This window comes from Pygoscelis adeliae, unplaced genomic scaffold, assembly GCF_000699105.1.
Source record: "Pygoscelis adeliae isolate BGI_AS28 unplaced genomic scaffold, ASM69910v1 Scaffold55, whole genome shotgun sequence".
Lineage (NCBI taxonomy): Eukaryota > Metazoa > Chordata > Aves > Sphenisciformes > Spheniscidae > Pygoscelis > Pygoscelis adeliae.
The window spans coordinates 1,196,467-1,216,772 of record NW_008824804.1 but is presented as its reverse complement, the minus strand read 5'-3'; the positions used below and the strand labels follow the sequence as shown (position 1 = coordinate 1,216,772).

At 46.7% G+C, this 20,306-nt stretch overlaps 2 protein-coding genes across 3 annotated transcripts in view; one reads left to right on the top strand and one right to left on the bottom strand.

Moving 5' to 3' along the window:
- Nucleotides 1-9,122, top strand: part of GRSF1 (G-rich RNA sequence binding factor 1) — a 12,845-nt gene extending 3,723 nt beyond the window's left edge. The window contains exons 2-10 of the mRNA XM_009324047.1: nt 144-288; nt 1,201-1,356; nt 1,699-1,839; nt 3,313-3,442; nt 5,941-6,101; nt 6,250-6,374; nt 7,095-7,230; nt 7,461-7,544; nt 8,982-9,122. Coding sequence (XP_009322322.1) covers nt 144-288; nt 1,201-1,356; nt 1,699-1,839; nt 3,313-3,442; nt 5,941-6,101; nt 6,250-6,374; nt 7,095-7,230; nt 7,461-7,519 — 1,053 coding nt within the window. The 3' untranslated portion in view covers nt 7,520-7,544; nt 8,982-9,122. The remainder of the gene's footprint in view (nt 1-143; nt 289-1,200; nt 1,357-1,698; nt 1,840-3,312; nt 3,443-5,940; nt 6,102-6,249; nt 6,375-7,094; nt 7,231-7,460; nt 7,545-8,981) is intronic.
- Nucleotides 9,123-9,445: 323 nt separating this feature from the next.
- The window catches only part of RUFY3 (RUN and FYVE domain containing 3), a 49,405-nt gene continuing 38,544 nt past the window's right edge, over nt 9,446-20,306 (bottom strand). For both annotated transcript variants that reach the window (XM_009324026.1, XM_009324025.1), the window contains 5 exons: nt 17,982-18,084; nt 16,127-16,206; nt 14,750-14,777; nt 13,715-13,789; nt 9,446-12,006 (listed from right to left, as the gene is read on the bottom strand). In XM_009324026.1, the coding sequence (XP_009322301.1) occupies nt 11,863-12,006; nt 13,715-13,789; nt 14,750-14,777; nt 16,127-16,206; nt 17,982-18,084 (430 nt within the window). In that variant the 3' untranslated portion in view covers nt 9,446-11,862. The remainder of the gene's footprint in view (nt 12,007-13,714; nt 13,790-14,749; nt 14,778-16,126; nt 16,207-17,981; nt 18,085-20,306) is intronic.

The following is a 20,306-nucleotide window of genomic DNA, read 5'->3' as shown; positions in this document are numbered from 1 at the left end:
GCCTGCGCCCCGGGCACCGCGCTGCGCGGGACCCCGTTGCCGCGCAGCTCCCGCGAAAGCTGAGCGGGGCCGGGTACCACTGCTGAGGGCTGCACGCTTCCACCTTTTAACTCGGGGTTTGCTCTGTCTCTTTTTGGTGGCAGGTTACAGATGCACCGTCCCAGGAAGGTCACCTCTCCGGGCGGGAGCCGGAGTCACCCAAGGCAGAGAGTGACAACGTCTTTCTCATCAGGGCGCAAGGATTCCCCTTCTCGTGCACCGAGGAGGACGTGCTTACCTTTTTTGATAGTACGGCAGTTAATTTTCCCGCCTAACTGTCCAGTGTGGGGGTGTTGAACCCAATAGTTAAGGATTAGTTAACAGGAAATTTAAAGATCGTTAGCCAGAGAAAGATGAGTTTTTAATATTGCTGCAAAATAATTCACAATTTACACATATAAAACAAATAATCAACTTCGAAACTGCTGGACAAGGTCTAGAAACTCTTCCTTATGGCATTTTATATTTAATTGAGCAAGTCTTTCCCTTCTTAGTCGGTGTCTCCACACTAAAGGCAATCCAATTCAAAGTGGTTCCTTTAAAGACCGTTATGGTTGGCTTTCCCCCCCCCCCCCCCTCTTACCCCCCTTTTAAACAAACTGGAGTGGTTTTTACTTACTGGTTTAAACTTCAGTGTTGTTTTCTGATCCTAATTAATAGGTTTGTGCATACCTTTGCAGGGCTGATCCCTCCACACTGTAATATTATGATGCAGCCTTCCAGAATAGACTAGATGGTCAGATCCAAGTTTTTAAATGGTTTAATAACCTGCCGAACTAAATTAAGTCAGTTTGAAGTCCTAGGGAAAAGAAGCATAGAGCAGGCAGAGTATAGCTATAGAGTCTGAAAGACTATTGCATTTGTGCTTGATTTCAAATTACTTGGAAACAAGTTTACCAACAATATGAGAACATATATTTTCCAGTTATACAGCTGTGGAAGCTAATGGATGTCAAATCCATTTCTTATCTGTGATAAGCACCGTGTGCTAAGCGTTAAGGTCAGAAATCGGAGTTTCCTGCCCTTTGTTTCAAGACAGTATTTTGCACTGCTGAGGGGGATAGCTCTATGCAGAATAGTCAGTTTTCATCTGCAATCAGAAGACCCTCATGTTTGATGCACTTGTGTACGTTTCTGTCTCATGTGTTCCTTGATTTCTAGGCTGTAGGATTCGAAATGGTGAGAATGGCATACACTTCCTCTTAAACAGGGAGGGGAGACGCAGGGGGGATGCCTTAATCGAGCTGGAGTCGAAAGCAGATGTCCAGAGAGCCTTGGAAAAGCACCTGAGGTATATGGGCCCACGCTACGTGAAAGGTGGGTTTGAAACAACAGAAGCTACATTGGGAGAAAAGTCATGATAAAGTGAATATGAACTGCTTGAATAATAAAGCGGGCTGGTGTGGAGAGGTGCAGGATGTGGAACAGAGCAGCAGATGAGCCAGCAAGGCACCATTAAGCCCAAACTTCCTAGGCTGGACAGGAAAAGCAAAGCAGCCTGTGTAGTGAGGGGCACCATTGCAGGACCATAGAGTATGGGGTGGGGGAAGCAACATGAAGTTTTGCAGGGGGGAAAAAGCTGCCTTGAAGAATGCCTGCAGGGTGCCACCTTCTGAGTACCATGAGGAAAAACATGTTTTGTGCCTGTATTCCTTGCAGTTTTTGAAGTACACGATAGTGATGTAGAGGGCTTACTACAAAACCTGCGGGATGAGTCACAAGCCATAAATGATGGAGTTGTACTGCTCAGAGGCCTTCCGTTCAGCTCCACTGAGGACGATATCGCAGACTTTTTCTCAGGTAACTCAGCCTCACCTGTGCTCTTCGGTTATGAGGCTTTTCCTTCTCCACGTCAGTGCTTAGGTAGGCTGTTGTTCCTGTAAGTGAGAAAAGCAAAAGCACACGCAGCCTTGGACACTTTAAACAATATAAGGAATTGCTGTTCCCCGTGCGGCTAGAAGTAACTAAAGCTTTCTGAACGAGCTTTTGGCCGCAAGGTTTCCTTGCACCTTTGACTTTCTGCAGGTCTAACCTAGGATCAGTACTTGCAGCACTCTTCTTTTGGGGCCAGGGGAAGGAAAGAGAGGAACCTAGTTCGTATTATCTGCAATTGGATTGCTACCAGTGCATAATTTGGCAAAGTTAATACAGGCAAAAATGCCTGTATGATAGTTCCAGTACAAGTGAATGCAGCATGGGTATTCAGAGCTGTATAGTCATGACAGTTAGATCATGTATGCCACTTCAAACTGTTAACAGCAATTTTTTTTTTTTGTTATTATTGGCTTGTTCATGGTTGTTGAAGTTAACTGCACCACTTCTCAGCTGAGCAAGTATTGCGCAGTGTGTGCGTGTGCATGCTCACGTCCCACGCTCAGTGCTAGAGCAATCCAGGTGGTTGCTGCCTGCATTCATTAGGAAAGAAGCCTTTCTAGATTTTGCAAAATAAATTTACATTTCCTTAGGTAAAGTTTAAGTTGTAGAGTAAACCAAAAATCAGTGCTTCCCCCCAACTTCTTCCACTCCAGGTAGGCATGCACACAGAGTCCTGTAGCACTGAGGCTCATAATAACCACCGTCATGCCAAAAGCAAAGGCCACCGATAGTAATTTTTTCAATTGATAACCAGTAGTTCAATATGTTTGAAGGCATCTAGTAGCAAAGTATCACAATGAGATGACTAGGGCAGCATTGTGGAGCAAGTATTTCCATTTCTCCAGGAGCTTGCAGAGGCCCTTTGAGAAAGTAACAAGGTACAAAGAAGTACACAAAAGCATTCCCGGGGGGCGAGGGGGGGGGAAATGTAGTAGCCCAGCCCGGTGTGCTCTCTGTATCACATCAGATAAAGCTGTTGACTGGATTACAGGCTCCCCAAGAAGACGGGGCACAAAAATTGAAGTTCAGTGAATTTGACTTGGGTTTTAAAGGGATGGGGAAAATTACCATAATAGTAAGAGAAAATTTCAAGACCATTTGTGCTCTGGACCTCCTTGTTGTCTAGAACTTGGATGCACTTGTTATTTTCATAGTTACTTGAAGCCTCAAGTCGATTCATTATTGGCAATTAAGCCTTCTGTGAAAACTAACTTAAAGCAAATAAATTTGAGTTAAGAAAAGGTATGTAGGCCAGCATGAGAGGTTTTTTTCAGAAACATTTAACTGCCTGATTAGCCTGTCAAAAGCCAGAAGAGTAAGGGAAGAAATATCTCTTTCTTGAGCTATGGCACAAGTTCCTGACAACGTAAATGCCTTTTTCTCCCCACCTTTCCATAGGTTTGAAAATAACCGACATAGCTTTCGTTTACCGGGGAGAAAGAAGAACGGGAGAAGCTTTCGTGCAGTTTGCAGCTCCTGAAATGGCAGCTAAAGCCCTGTTACGACACAGGGAATATATGGGAACTAGGTAGGTGCTTCACTGGGGTTCACGAGGGTGGAAGAACATGGTATGAAGCATGCTGTGTGACTTACAGCTTGCTTCTTGCCAGGTGAAACAGCTCATCTTAGGCTCTCTCATGCTCACATTATTATTAAGGAAGCTTCTGCCCTTATTACCCTTAAAACCTGTAACTCAGACTTTAGATTCAAATTTCAGTAGAAATCATAGCTAAATCTTTCTCATAGTTGTGTCAGACTTACTTTGTGGCTTAAAACATTTCTTTCTTAATAGCACCCTCTGAAATACTCTGTGTAACCCAAGTGTTACATCCTCTGGTGATGTCTTCTCCAGCTTTGTCAAGGTTCTGAAGAAAAGAAGATGAAGCCTTTTGCAGGCTTCTGTGCGCTGCAAAGGCACCTTCCGTGCTCGTAGCTTGGGGGAATTCGGGGTCTCTCAGACAAAGTCTTGGTTCTTTTTAGGTATTCCCAAAGGCAGTCTCATCCCAACAAAAGTGGGGTGATAGCATTCAGAGCAGGGAACGCTAGATAGATGCCGCCTGCCCAGTCACAAGCGCATGGGGATCCTGCGCCTCCTACAGACATTTGCCCCTGCCGAATTTCCACCAGGTTCCCTGCTGCTTTCCGCAATTTTGGCAACTCTCGCCCTTCCCTTCAGCCCCGTACCAGGCACAGTCAGTGTCTCCACTTGGAGAGTACATCGTACGAAGCACAGCTTATCACTCACCTCTGGCTCGAATCCATTCCCAGCGTTGACTGCTGGCTGACACCATACAATCATCGATCTCTTGAGTGACCGCATCCACCTGGGCTGTCCTCCTTCCTCAGGGATCCATGTTTAACCACTTGTGTCCAGAGCACTGAGCCCTACGCCACACACTTCTCTCACAAGAGCCTCTCTTTCTCAAGCAAAAGCATATACAACTTTTTCCCCGAATCCTGAGCTGCACTCAGGAAAAAAGAAAAATTATTATTTTTTTTAACCTGCTGAGGTTTCTGATTTTTCTTTCATAATCCACTGAGTTTTCTTTCTGAATACCAGGTAGCAAAAGAGCTCTCCAAGCCTTTCCACTTCACCTAGCAGCACCTACTTCCTTTTTTCTATTTCCTTATTTCCTGTTCCCACTCTGCATTTCCTTGTGTTTGTCCCCCCACCTGTATTAAAATGGCTGCTCTGTAGGTGTGCCCAATAATTGAATTAACTGACACGCTTCCCTGCCCTCCGATAGAGATTAATTGATTCTCAAGTCTGCCATTAATTTTTTCTTCATCGCAATCGAACAAGAGCTGATCTGACACAACTACCCGAGCTCGTATACCTCTGTTTCTGTGTGATTAGCCGAGAAACCGAGTGGTTTCTGAAACTGCTGTCAGCTTCCTCTTGTTCATTCTTCCTGGGCTATCAATTTTATCCAGGAACGGCCTTCAGCTGTGCGCAGTGCTGAGCATGGGCTCACGGGGCTGAGCTGTAAGCTCTGTCAGCCTGCACGTGGCGTTACTTCCCTTACTGCAGCTGCTCCCTTTAGAAAGGGAGGAAAGCCTCCTCGCTTGGATGTCCGCAGTCTCTTGTTCATCACATTATTCCTTCAGTGCTGTGGAAGTCGCCTGGTTTAACACTGCTAGTTAACTTCGTGTGAGGCCCAGCTGGAACTGGTGCCAGCTCTCTGAAAGATTAGCACAGGCAGCTCCGAGTTAAGGGTTCTGGGGTGGGTAGATAGAACTGTAAGGCATTATAATGATATACTTTGACTAAACCTGCAAATAAGGGTTTGTTGTTGGTTTTGGTTGTTTTTTTTTTCTTTCTGAGGTGTCAGTGGGATCTTGCTAGAGTCCCTTAACGTTGCGTTACATATTGGTGTATTGTACCCACAACTTTCACACACCCACCCCGTTAACATTTTGTCCCATCAATTTCATAGCAATATGTAAAATCTTATGGCTCCACTGAAGTATTTAGTACGACCCTGTGCATCTTCTGTGCCTGCCCGTTTCAGTAATCTGTTTTGGGGTTGGGTGTTTATTTAATTTGGGGTTTGTAGAGATGGGAATAGTGCAGTTGGCAGAGATGCAATGAGGGGAAAACAGCTTCACGTACAGGGCTGCTCAAAAGGGATGCATACTACTGAAGTAAATAGAAAACATTTTTCAGGGGAAATAAATCTGTGTTTCTGCGACAAAACAGAATTTTGGCTTGTAAGCGATTGATATTACTTCTGCAAGATCTTCCTAAAAGGCTGGAAACTAAAGACCGAACGGGTAATCTGTCCCACAGTATGTGGGCTTATACAGGAGCGTGGCTGTCACTGCAAGCTGAAAAGGGCTTTCATGAACACTGTGCAAATCAAATGAATGCCTTCCTCAAAACGGTTGCTTGCCGTACCGTGGCTCTCGCGCCTCGTACGTGAGCAGAGCTGAGACAGGAGCACGTCCTGAAGGTACTTTCTCAAAACCTTGAGTTCTTTGTGGAGGCGCAAAGCGTGCCATGTAATCTTTTCCTTTGCATTCTAGATACATAGAAGTGTACGTAAGTAGAAAGCATCAAATGCAAAGGCACGTGCCTTATGACAAGCAGATGGTGACCTACCGCAGAGTGAGACAAGAACATGAATCCATGTCTGAAGACGGGGGATTGAGCAACACGGGAGGCTCTGATGCTGAAAGAGAAGGTAGCGAGTCCCGCCCTGTCGCACATGTTCTTAGAAGCCTCTTCGTTTTCCCCTGATTGTCTGCTGTGAGCATGACCCTGCATGTCTACAGCTTTCACGTGAGGGAGGCGACAGTTGCAAGCGTTACAGGTGTTTTTTTCTCTGTTCACAGAACTGTGCAGGGAAGGAACAGAAAGGTCCAGGAACGTTTTAGAATCTGGGAACGTCTCATCACCGCTGCACTTTGTCCACGTGAGGGGTTTTCCTACCCAAGCTAGCGCCCAAGACATAATAAACGTGAGTAACAGTAAAACTATGAATGAAATTCGGTTGTCATTACCAATGCAAATCCTTGATTAATCGTTACAGGTGAAGTGACTTCAGATTTTTAATTTATCTGTGTCTGTGTTAGTCCTCAGTGCTGCGTGGCTTCAGGCTGAATGCGTTCGGAAACTTGAGCTTGCTGAGGGTTACAGGCTCCCCAGGGTAGCCATGGCCTCATGGGCACAACAGTGATATGCTCGCCTCTGTAAATAAGAATGGATTAAAGCTTGCCGGGCTGTCTTAATATCCGTTACTTTGACTGGAGTAGCCATTTATAATTTTAGCTAGATTTCTGCGTAGCTGATTGTACAAAAATGCATTTCAGAATCTTTTTAAAATCAGTTTTACTTTGTTTTAATAGTATACAGCGTCACAGAGTGAATGTACCTGCACTTAATGACTGTGACGAGTACAGAACATGTGTGACGCGTGAGGATTTTTGTCCCTGTCAAGAATTACTCTGCCAGGAGCTTACAGAGGGTGGGAGGCTGCGCACTGTGGGAGAGGTGACTTGGGTGTGCCTCAGCTTCACCCAGATGGTGAAGGGGGGGCCTTTTGCTACTCAAGAGCTGAGACCCTCCCATAGCTGGACAGCCTTTAGGAGTAAAACCATCAAGTTTCTCTGTAATAGGGTGCGTTACTGTTCTGTTGTTTCTTTCTCACCACACTCTCTTTTTTTTTCCTCCTTTTCAGTTTTTTGCTCCTCTGAAGCCCACAAGGATCATGGTAGAATACAACTCCCATGGAGATGCCACAGGAGAAGCGGACGTGCATTTTGAGAGCCAAGCGGACGCAGTCGCTGCAATGGCTAAGGAGGGGTCACAGCTGCGTAAGTGAAAAGGAGGGGCTCTTAAAACCCCAAGACTCAGATCCTCGGGTAGTTCGGCACAGCTTGTCTAGCTACCGTTAACACCCTGTGCAAAAGGATCATCTTAAACGTAAATTTCCAAATTATCCTATAATGTGACATTGGCTTTGCACGCAAAAAAAAAAAGAAAGAGGAAAATGTAACTGTACAAGTCACTGACCACAGACTACCGCTCTCAAATTGTTCCCCAGAGTGCAGTGCCATTGAACTATTCCTGAGTGAACATCCAAAGGCAAAAGAAAACTGCTAGTGACAGTGGCACAGTCCCAGGTTTGGTAAGTGCATCCTCTTTCTCTGTTGTTCCTGGTCCGTTTTTAGCAACGTGTACCTCAGGCTTACTATTTCTGATACTTCGCATTTCAACGAGCTTAAAGGCTGAAATTTAGGGCGCCTGAAGGGGATCATCACGGCTAATCTGCAGTCAGGCATCGAGCCTGGACCCTCAAATTCCACGGGATAAGTCCTGTGGCCAAGGGGCAGCAGCTCCTTTCTGAGGTTACAGCCAGAGCTAGCAGAGCTGTGCTGCCCGGACACCGCCGAGCTACGCAGCAACTTGTCCTTTCACAGCTGAGGCCTGCTGGAGCGTGCAAGAGCTTTTTTTTGGTCTCCTCCTCCCCTTAAAACTCCGCTAGTGTGATTGATTAAAGGTTCTGAGGGGATTGTAGTCCCTGGCACGGAGGAGGAAACGTGGCTAAATGTGTTTTCCACGGAGGTGGATTAACAGTAATTGGTCTTTTGGCGGGGGGGATGTTACTTACAATTACAGACAATGGAGTTTAACAAAGTAACATTCTTCAGGTTATTTTTTTTTTTCCTTTTTACCCCATCCACTCTTTCAGAAGCAGGGCAGTAGCCGAGCTAAGGGTGGTAGTCAGCCTGTTTTCAGTGTAAACAGGGCGTAAAGTTTTTCACCGTGTTAACCTTGGCAGGAGGGTTCTGTAGCAGGACGAGTTCTTGGCTTTTTTGTTGCACGGACACTTGTATCTCTCCTTGCCATTTGCAAGAGAAAACTTGCAGGCCGTGTTGGGTCTGAGCATGAGGCGGGCACAGCGTGGTGCGGCAGTTCTTGCTGCTGAAACACGATCGGGTCACGCTCCGTCCTGAAAACGCAAGACAGCCCTCCCTGCTGCAAAAGAAGGGTTTCCCTGGTGTACAACCAGGACAGAAGTTTCCTGTGACCTTTATGGAAGGCCCCGGCCAACCTGTAACACTGCCATGAATTCCCTTCTGAAAGTGGGGGGTGATGGTCACTGCTCCCCGCAGTCCTGGCCCCCACAGCTGCAGCAGGGAGGGCAGGCACCCCCCACCCCCAGCAGCCCTGGATTTCTAATCTAGGCCAGGGATAAGCTCTTGGGGCGGATTCAAGAGGCACACCTAGCTGCGACCTGCATCCAGCACAGCCTCCCTGCCGCCTCGGCACAGAAACACCCAGAAGAATTCCTGGCCCCTGCACTGGGACTCGGCCCCAGCAGAATTAAACACCCCCCCACCCCACTCCGTGTGTGTGGGTGTAGTGCAGCCCCACATGAAGATGTCTTGCCTGTTGCAGCTGTTCGTGTCATCTTACCTTTTTTGGGGAGATCATTTAGTATTGCCAAATTGTACTACTCTGTTATTGCAGACAATAATTCAGAATAAAATGCAGTGGTGCATTTAAAAGAAGCAATAAGCTGCAGCAAGGTCGCTTCTTTTTCTTCTTCCTTTCTTTTTAGGCCAAAGCAAACACATTCCGTGGGTATGAGCGTGAAGATCGAGTACAAGTGTCGCTGCTCAATAACAAGGACAAACTGTATAAAATTTAGTTCAGCATTGTGTAAAAGCATGTAATAAATTGTGTTGACATACTGTGGAAAGATTGTCTGTTGCAAAAGCAGAAGCAGCTGTACTGGAGGCACGGCAAATGCTGCGGGAGGGAGCAGTTCTAGTCTCCAGCTGCGTAATGGTGTACAAAGCATTAATAAAACGCCAATATTTGCCATTGACAAAACCGGAGCGATTTAAGAGCCTCGTACACAGAAGTCAGCCGGCACACTGTGTGGTATAGCCAAAACCTCATCCCTCCTGCCACGCTTCCCTCGAGCTGCGTAAGCACCTGTCATCCGTTACCGGTTTTGAAATACTTTCCTAGGCGTAGCCAAAGCAAAATGGGATGGAAAAGACCACTCAGGACACGGGATAGAGATGATCGAGATTTTATTATTGTGTGGAACAAAATGAACATCAGAAAAACTGCCCTCCGCTCCCCCCAGTCCCAACGTCCCGGTGCCAACCCACACCCTGACGTTACAAGCAGTACCTGAGCAAAACCTGCCTTGAACAGTTGCAGCATCACGAAGCGCGACCTCCCCTACTTACAGGCAGAGACATCCACTGGAGTCTGAAACACCAGGAAAGAGGCAAGTGCCGACACAGACAGCTGGCAGCGAGCACAGTCGCGCTCTGACCTTTCTAAATGCCAGTCTCCATTACAGCCGACAGCCGTATTCTGGAGGGTTTTCTGCTGCCTCCCTGCTCGTTCGTAAGAGATCTCGTGTCACTTCAGAGGACCTGCTCAAGAGCTGTCCTGCTTTTCACGTGAACAACAGTCACGGCCTTCACTTCGAGCAAGCAGGCCGCCAGCCGCTCCTGCCAGGACAGCCGAAAGCTGGGTACAGGTCACAAATAAGCTGTCGCTTTCGGAGCTGCAAAATGCTGGACATACCAGCATTAAAATTATTTACAATAAGTGCCCGGTTTCCAGTTTAATCCTCTAACGTGGAAATTGCTCGGGTCTCATTTTCTCCTTGGGGCATGAGTCGCGCTGGGTTCGGATGCAGGAGTTTGGAATCTCATAGATGTGTACGGTACGTACCCAAAACCACTAACACTAAAGTCGGTATCATCTTCTCCATTCACCTCTGGTGTCTCACCCCTGCAAAGCAGTGTGCCCACACTTCAATTCTAGGCTTTTCCAATTTCAATGCTGTTTACAACTACTTAAATCTACTTCAAGGGACAGCAGCAAGGAAACGTATCTGGTGACTACCGTGAGGGGGGGGAAAAAAGAGCAGAAAAAGAAAAACTATTTAAAGTTGCGCCCCTGTGAAGCGCTGTGGCTCTGAAGGGCACTAAGAGGAGCTGGAGAGCTTGGGTGGCTGAACACGCCGAGGCCTAGGGGGAACTAAAAGAGAGTAATTCCTGGTACGAACTAGCACCAACCACGTAAATAACCTCAGCTCTGACACGCTTTTTAATGCGGTTCCAGCCAGTCTAACGAATAGGAAATCCCCTCTGAGGAATTAAACCACTAACCCCTAATAAAATTTGTACAAACCCAAATGCATTTGTCACATATAAATACATCAGTTTTCTGTGGACTACAAAACATTCTGTGGTCTTAAAGACTGAAGTAGGCTACCAGTATAAACCAGACCTAACACGACTGTGACATGCTATGTGCTTCGTGAGGAAGCCGCCACCACCACTGCTTTTCGGAGTAACACAAAATTCCTTGAGGTAACGGCAACAAAGAATGATGTAGCACGAACTGCGAAACCTCTAATTTGAAACACAGTTTAAAGAATTTCTAGTAGGTGAAAAGCATTCCCACTTCATCTCACCTTCATTTTGATCTAACAAAAAAAGTGAAATGCCAGGTTTATTACAACGATGTTTTCCTGTGCACAAGGGGGAGAGGTGGATCGAAGTGGCCCTAAACCACCTGTGTCTGATGGGGATTTGGTATCTAAATAGTGGGGAATCTAATTCTTCCAGTTGCCACACCAAGATAGGAAGCACAGTTACACCCTTAGCTTTGACCACCATTTTGTAGTCACAGAGTCACAGTGAGGGTCTTTGAGAGGAAGGTCAGAGATGCCTTAAGGCACTTCCATGCCAGATCAGTGCAGGTCGTCAGTTCTCACATCGTGCACGCCTCAAAACCGCCTACACCCCCTAAAATAGAGAAGGCGAACTTTCACAGCTTTGTTGGATTTTTCGGTACTGATTTGCATAGCAAGCCCGTGGCCGGAGGGCTGAGCCAAAGAAATGAAGCTAGAAAGTGTTTATTGGCGTCTTACCTGGCCGCCTTGCACCTGGCACTGATGTAGCACGTTGAGCCAGATTGTCAAAGGCAACCGGGAAAGGGGAAATGGTATTTCAAGTGCAGCCAGACATGAGGATAAAAATGCTCCCGTTCTGCTTTCAGCGAGCCTTTGCTTAGCAGCAGCATGCTTTCACGCTCGAGGACGAGACCGTTCCCGACTCGCACACGCAGACACACGCGCACACACACAGAGCTCTATTTTGGGCAAGGGCTCTCTGTTCTCACTGCGCCCTGAGGCTGCTTGGGCACGCCTTGGGGATAACTACGGGACAGTCCCAAAGCAGTTCTCCCCAGCACAAGCTCAGGTCTGAGAGCAGGCAGATTTTTGTCCAGGGAAGGCTCAGGCTGTTGTTCTAGTCACAAGAGACTGTAAACATGATGAAGCTGCTTCCCCTTCGACCTCCAAAGAACACAGGCAAGTGTCTTCTCTTCACATTCCCCCTGAACAACTCCAGAAACCATCATCAGCTACCACCATTTTCTGGTCACCTCTCTCTGCAACCCGTCCCCTACAAGGGACTGGTCGAATACTGCTGGATGAGCTGCTTGTGACAGGGATTGCAGACGCGCTCGGGGTTAATGCTAGACGGGAGGGGCAGCTCATTCGCTGAACAGGCTTCACAGAAGATGCCACCACAGTTCTTGCAGATGTTCTGGAATGCAGGAAGAGGACAGAAAAATTAAGGAGATGCTCACGACACAAGCAACACAAAGAAACTTAGGTTTTCTCTCATTATCATTCCGTCAACCCAAATCCTCCACTGGGCTAGAGAAAGATGCTCCAAAACTCCACTCTTGTCCCCTCTGAAGACCAGAAGTTTGCTCCTGTGCTCAGGACCAGTTTATAGCAAAGCTCCTTAGGTCAACTGAGAGTAGGTGAAGGCTTGTAGTAAAGCAGGTAAGAGTTACCAATAATGAACCATTCACGTTTTCACTGACTCAGTCTACTAGAGCATTTTGTCCCAAGAGGTGCGCGTGTATATTTTATAGCCATATAAATACACTGGAACAAGCCCTGCCTGAAATAAGTATTTAAATACGCACATGCATTTGGAAACGCGTCAAAGTCGGACATAAAGCTGTGGCATTTGCTTTGCTTTGGACTCACGTGTTTTCTCAAGATAAACACAGGGGAATGGGAAAGACCAGCAATCCTACACAGAGCTCCCACGTGTGTAACAGGAGAGGTTCACGGGGTGATTGGGGGGGGGGGGGCAATCCGGCCCCTCCTCACTGCCTGTTCTAAGCATCATGGTACCGCAGCGTTAGGGAGGAGAGGGCTGGCTTCTGACCACGTCGAGGAACACCGTCTTCGCAGGCGCTGCGGAGCAGGCGGGCTCGGGAGCAGCTGTTTACTCTGGCAAAATCACTAATTGCCAGACCTGTCTCTGTGCCAGGCAGAAATGGAAACACAGCTGCAGCTGGGAGCTCCTGCCCCGAAGAGCAGCAACTCATCACCGGTCACTTGGCTGGACGCGGCTTCTCTGGGTGAGCCTAAAAGCTTCCTGGCCAGATAACCCCGCTGCGCTCCCTAGCCCCCCACCGAAAACTTCCCAAGACCTATTTGGAACCGAGGTACTGGTTCATCTTTACCCGGGTGCAGAGTTGAGAGCCCTGCATGCCTCGTGCCGGAGAGCCGGCCTCCCCGGCACTGCCTGACAGGACTCCTCCCTGCTGCCATCTGTCCACGGCTCCGCAACAGCCTTTTGGCTCAGGTCTTGGCAGATCAGCTAGGGGAAAAGACAACCCAACGCCGCCTTCCAAGCTCCCCCCTAAAGTACTTGCACCAGTGTGACCAGGACGCCTGCTGCACGGACAGCAGTTTTATCAGCGCCTTGACTTGTTTCCTTGCAAACTGCTCCTGCTCCTCGGCATCAGTGGAAGAAAGTATCTAGATGAAGGCAGCACTCCCACTGAACACCCTTTTCGGTAACTCTCTTGTAATCCCTCTAGATTCAGACTGGAAAGCAGTGAGGAAAGGAAGAGGGGCTTAGCCACGAAAAAGAATAAAAATAAGAGAAAAAGGCAAGGTGGCCTAAGCGAAGAAATAACAGACAAGTGTTAACGCCTCCTATTCTCACTTCCGACTGATCCCAGAAAAAAAAAACAACCCACTTAGCTAAAAAGGGAAGAAGCTGCTAAGGGGAAGGAAAAACAAACCATTGGACACAGAGCAGAGAGGGGAACCTCAAGCGACCACTGTTTAACAAGTTTACTTTAAGGGTAAAGCAGACTTCAGAAAAGGGCTCATTTCTTTGTCCCAAGTCACCAGTAGGAAGTCTGTGCTACTCAAAAATGAAAATCGGAGGAAACGCACATTCGCCAGATGACGGAGATGACAACACAAGTCCTCGGAGTTACCTTTCTTTTGCTTCGGCTGCTTTCTTCCTGGCAGAGCTGGCAGATCTCGGCGTTTCCAGGTCCCGACAGCTGTTCCTGTCACCCCAAGTGAAAACCAAGACATTCTGCTTTACACGCTTCTTCACGTGGCACCTGTATTAGAGCTCCACGGCTGATCCGCACCTTACAAGGTGCGGAGGAAGATTTCACATGCTTGTGCTTTTAACCCCTCTCTATTGACAGCACACCGTGCAGCCACGCTGACCACCGTGCATTTGCAGGATGATGTACAGTTGCACTGGCTACACCACAGGGCAGATGGGGAAGCGCAGCACGGCTGCGTGAACCGAGGACCACGCAGCTCGATTTTCAGGCTGAGATCAAGGCTGCTGGCCCAGCAACGAGGTGGGAACTAAACATCTTTTTCACCATGAAAAAGAGCTGATGGATGCAGAAATTCCCTGTAGACAGGACACAACACAAGTGTTGCAGCATCCCTTTGACAGTTAGGGGTCTAGCCGTGCTTTGCCAGGCACCCGGGGGAGAAAGAACGGATTCTGGCCAATTTCACATACATGGAAAAAAAAAACAAAAAACAAACCAACCGACCAAAACACCCCTTCCCTCTAGCCTAGAGAGCAACTGGCAAAACCCTAGCCCAGACCAAGGAGGTTAAACACCGCCATTTTCACAAACACGAAATTGTATTATGCTTTCGTTGGTCATTTTAGGCACACCAACCCAGGAAAGGCATGGGGCAAAGGAATAATAAAAGGGGTTAATATTAGTTTAAAAAACTACACGATTGTGCTGAAGAGGCAAAATGAATTCACGGAGGCGCAGCACTGCCAACTAAAAGCCTTTCTAATGAGATAAGCAGCACTTTTCCGCTAGGGAACGATCGCTGTTACGGACTCTACGGACAAATCCTCACCAAGGCAAAACCTGAAGGACAAACTTCAGGGTATTCGGGCAGGGAAGATGCTGCAGCAACCCAGGAGCTCCCTCAGTACCCTTGCCCTTCAGTATTTCAACGCAAGAAAAAGAATCACCAACCTGCTCTTCCTGTGTGCCGCTCGGTAACCTACAAGAGAAGAACATTGTCACTTGGAGCTGGCACTTCAGTCACCGCTACATTTAAGAAAAACATCTGGACATCAGAGAATTCCCTCATCCTGTTTTTAAAATCCTAGCCATACAGATTTTTGGTTTTGTTTCTTCAAAACCACACTGCCAAGTTTGCTGGCGTGAGAGATGAGGCGTTCATAAGCTTCGTCAAACAGCGAAGCGAAGAGGCAGTATGTGACTGGTGCTGTTTAGACATGCAGCACTCCCAGCTAAATGGGAAGAGCAGGAGAAAAACTTGCAAAACACCTTCAGAAGAGCAGAAGAAAGGGAGCACGAACACAGAAAAGACTGTTTATATGGTACAAACACAGTTTAAAACTAGCTTTAAACATATTACTGCAAAACGTTTGATCCCCTACAACGTCTGTGAGCAGGCAGCGATGATGTGTTTTGAGGCCTTCCAGATAAATCGGCAGCCTGACGCTCACACTGCTTAAACACTCAAGGTGAAACGGGGGTAAAAAGCATCTAAGGCCTGGAAGGTTTTTAATATCTGCTAAAGTAGATTTGAATTGAGCTTATGCTATTTTTAAGACAATACTTTTCTGATTAACTTTATATTGGCATTCAGCGCACTGTGTCAGAGCACTGCGTTTTTTCACTGACATTCAGGGTACTTCAAAGAGGCTGTTACCATCTCCGAGCAAAGTCCTCATTACAGAGCTGTTCCCTGTGGCTTTTGAAACATCTTTTCACATTTAAAACCAAATCTGAAACTTAACTTTCAAATACTAAATTAATCCTACAGCAAGAATCCTCCTCTGTAATACTCAGTTTAGAAACATGCTACCTGAACAACATTTTTATACAACCATCTCCTTGATATATTACTTCAAGTTCTCTTTCTCCAACAGCTTCTGTTCTTGCCCAGAAGCCACTGGTTATTAGCTCCAAATGCCATCGATCCACCAACCCTTCTCCTTTCCCTCACCAACAAAGATACCTTCTGTGGACTCGAGTACCAAAGGTCCAGGTCTCTGCAGCATTTGGCTTATGAAGGTTCATTAAGTAAGAAAAATTAGTAAACAGCAGATTTATATAGAAACTAATTCAAAGGTAAGTGGGACAGAGAGAGAGAGAGCTTTTCAGATCCAGAAACGCTGATGGCAAGCAGTAGAACCTCCTTCTTCCCTTTGAGAGCTATGAAGAAGCAGCAGGGAGACCTCAACAAAGGGCGTAAGGTTGAAAAATCTTCCTTAGAAAGGAAGTTGCACTATTCCAAACTTCCCATCAGCAAAGAAATCAGAGACGGGGAAGCAGGACTTAGAATAAGAAGGCAAAAACGAGATTTCTTTTCTTCCATACTTGTGTGGCAGGACACTGTTCTCCTCTCTTAGTGGCTGTTTCAGTTTAGTGTTTTCTTCCTGGATTTTGAGCTTCCCGTCCTGCCAAAAAGAAACATTTACCCATCAGCTGAACTATATGAAGACTCCAGCTTCACCCCTGCCACACTGCAAAGGGAGACTTTACATTGCTCTGTCAGGAATACCGGTCTGCCCCTTCTTGGCACAGAGGTGTATTTGGACACGCGAAAGCATCCAAACACCGATCCACCCCAGGAGCAGCTCTACATGCTTTCCTTTTGCCGTAAACAAAAAGTTGACTTCCCATTTTAGAGATGGACTCTTAAACATGTCCAATGACCTCCTTTTACTAGAAGGTACGAGAAACTTCAGTCACCATTTCTTATTTTAACAGCAGAGGCTGAAAAGGTAGACGGGCTGAATAGGCTTTTTAAAGACTCATCAGCAAGACAAATCCTCCCCTCTTCCCCAGCTAAGACCTGGGTCACAGCCCGAGCCCTATCTCTATGGAACGCCACACTGAAACACGACTGTCAAAAACCAGCCGCCGGCCTGCATGCCGAGTGCTGGCAGAACCACCCGCGCATGCGTTGCTCTCAAGTTGTGACTACCATCTCAGTGGAGCTCTTCAATTCCTGCAAATGCAAACTTCCACCGGATCAAGCACCACCTACCAGTTTTGTGGCAAAAAGAGAAGTCCGTTCTGGTATCGCTTTTTTGCACGTCGGCCCACTCGTGCTACAGCGCTCGCCTACTGAGTCAAGGAGGATAACCCCCCGCAGTAACCCGCTCTCAAACCCAGTGGCTGGCTGTCAGCTAAGCAGCACAGAAAAGCAGCTGTTCTGCCTTCCAGAGAGCTAACCAATTTTGCTTTAAAGATCAGACCACCCAGTTTTGGGTTTGGGGGTTTCTTGTTTTCATTTTTACTGGCCAACTGCATGGCACTTAGTTCCCTATTCCTTCTACTGAATTATAGCTGTTCTGCTACAGCAAACATGACTTTTTGATAAATGACTCATGACGCGTAAATAACTTCACTGAAATCGTGTGTAATATTGGTTGAAAAAAGAAAAAAATGAATCGTTCAAGCAGCCCGGGGAGCCCAGCGAAGGCAACTCTCAAGTGCGGCAGCACACGTGAGAATTGCAACCTCTTACTTTACAGTTCTCTTAGTTACAAGTTTTGTTCTCCAAAATAACCCTTTTACTGCCAGTTCCCAGCAAAAGAGCCTGTAGAAACTTACAGAAAAAGCTGCGGAGCAGGTTTTCACTTGCAAAGGCAAATGTACTGCTAAAAAGGGAGTTTCACTGGGGACTATGAGTTTTACTCTTGAGATGAACACTGTGCTTTGCTTTAAAAACCACTGACTTCGCTAATGCGCAGCACTAAAAGAACACTGAAAGTGATGTGCGATGCCCTCAAGAGGTAATTTTATCTTCCAAGTTTTACTATTTACCTCTTTCGGGAGAATTTCCCTTATCGCGATGCAAAAAATAACAACGAGCAAGTTTGCTTTTCAGAAGATGTAATGTGCACAGCATCTCTCCTGCTGTATTACACTTGGTTTCATTAAACTAGTGAAGGAAACCCACAATCACTGCCCAAGATTTCGTCGGGTACCCAGCTTGGAAGAGGAAACCAGTGTTCTGCAATGAAGCATTAACGCTTGCAATATTTTTGTGAGGCTCAACTCAATAAACCACCTATTTAGTGTGTGTAAAAAAACATTCCAAAGCTCATTTTGTTGTGGCATATTAACAATACCTATTTATTGCCTAATAAAGCTCAGGAAAAGCAAACGAGCAAAATGCAACTATACTTCAAATACAAGCCAAGAAGAATAAAAGTCGTATTACCTGTCTTAGCCAATTCTTTGCGCCTTTTTTGTTTTCTTGGCTGCGTTGGTGACTGTGTGACCATCTGTCTCTTTCCCGCTTCAGTTCTAGTTCAAGGTGGCTCCTAGAGTATCGAGGTGGAATCGTGAATAAAGGCTATGGTTTTGCAACACTCCATGTTGAGAGCTAATGAACTATTTAACCCGCTCTTTACACTAAAGCAACTGAACCCCGACTCAAGAGCTGAAAATTGCCTCTTTGAATAAAGAGTTGTCTCGCAGTGCATTAAGCCACTGTGTGCCAGGATGGAAAATCTAGAAGTTCTTCATCTAATTCTAGCACAATTTTGCAGGAAATAAACCTGTTGACTACGTCTGCAAGTCCTTAAAAAAATTACTTAGTTATCCATCTATTACAGAACTGTTGATCAGTGCCCTGTTCAAAGACATTCTTCAGCACATCAGCTGCTACAGGACAGGCTCTGAAACCAAAGCCAACATCCGTGACCATTTCTCAAAGCCATCCACACAGGACGGATGGACTGTTCCTCCCCGAGAGCTGCGGCAATTCTTCTGACGCCTCACCTGAAAGCGGGGCTTGGTCCTCGTGGAGCAGCCGAGGGCTCAGGCTGAGGGCTCCTCACCGGGAGTACTCTGTAGCCTGCTCTGCTACTACAAGTTGGCTGAGCAACAGGATACGAGCCCGTCGGTACACGGGCCTGAATAGGAGAGGCAAGCCCAGTGGGCTGAGAACAGGATGCATACGCTGTTTTACGGACCGCGATCCACCGCCTGGTCTAGCCTAACCTGTAACGAAGGGATGGCACGTGCTCCCTCAAGACTGCTAAACAGTCGGGCCACTGATCTGCACTGGTACTGCAGCCGAGGCTTTTGTGTCAGTCCCCTGCTGCGGTGCATCGAGCCGCAGGGAACAAAGACATGGCTGAGGGCAGCACATTCATATTCGGGAGGACAAGTGATCAGCGGGTCAAGGACAGATAAACAAGCACATCTGAGGTCCCTGACACAGCCCGAAGCAGGCTGAAGAGAAGCAGAACTCTAAATCTAGCTGTGGATCACAGAGCCTTTACTTGGGCCACCAGAAAGCTCAATGCCTCCACGACTGCAGCCTGCCTGCGTGAAACAGCAACAAAGCTCTTGGAGCACACGGACCACCAGGGACTGAAGCGCCAGAAACCCCGTTTTCTGAAATCCTTACAAGTAAAATACAGTAGCTGCTGTAGGGAACGACCCCTGCACCAAAATCAAAGCCTAGAAACTGAGTATCTGCTGGTACAAGTAGTGGCAAGACTTGTACTATAAAACATTCAGAATCCTCATGGCTATTAAAACCACCATTGTCCATTAGTACCCTCGTTAGCCTCCATACGTAACTCGTTACGACTACAGCATCATTAAAGACATAGCCTAACTGAAGTGAGTAAAGCTGGTGGAGACTTAGATCCAGAAATGAATCCTCGCCAATGTTGGCATTTAAAAACAAACCCGAGGAAATTCTGGTTTATAAACTTGATTTAAAAACACCACCACCACAAACACAAAAAGCCTCATTTCCTCTTAAAGGAATGTAATTCAAGCCAGACTACACAGCATCCACTGCAGCACCCTCCAATAACTCACTGCTTTAGAAATTCAGTTAAATAAAGCAGTACAGCCTCCCGGTAAAGGAGGCTCAATCATTTTCATACTGTCATCTTGATTTCGCTTGAGCGAGGAAGGAATCACAAGAAGTCCAACTGATGCAAAAAAAGACCAATTTGCAAATGTCCTCCCCAGGTAGCTACACTAAGCTAAACTGACTCAGTGTAAGGTGCATATGCAGAGAAAATACATTCCCCATTTACGCCCAAGAACACTAAGCTCACCCATGCACACCCAGGACCTCGTACGAATTTCCGATAAAAGCCATTTGCTGGCTTTGTGGGTACCCTCTGTAACTGTTTGAAAAAGGAAACAAAAAGCTGTGCCAGTTGGGAAGGAGGGGACAAAAAAAAAAAAAAAAAAGAAGTATCCAGCAACGCTTCCACACAATTCATTCCAGTGACCTTGCAACAACCAGAAGATGCGTCATGGCTGCAGAAGGAGAGATGCTCTTCTATTTTAAGGTACGAGCATTTCTCTGTTCTCCTTATACTGGTAAACTGATGACACGGCAGGGGAAAATATGATAGCTCTCGCCAAGTTCTCTACATTTGGTTTCCACCTTTTTGGTTGCCTCCCAGCAAAACTGAGACCAGTTTCAACTGGAAAAAAAAAGATAAAATCACAGCACTGTTTGTCAGACTGACAACCTGGATCGCTTCCCTTGCCCCAAACTCTTCAGTGT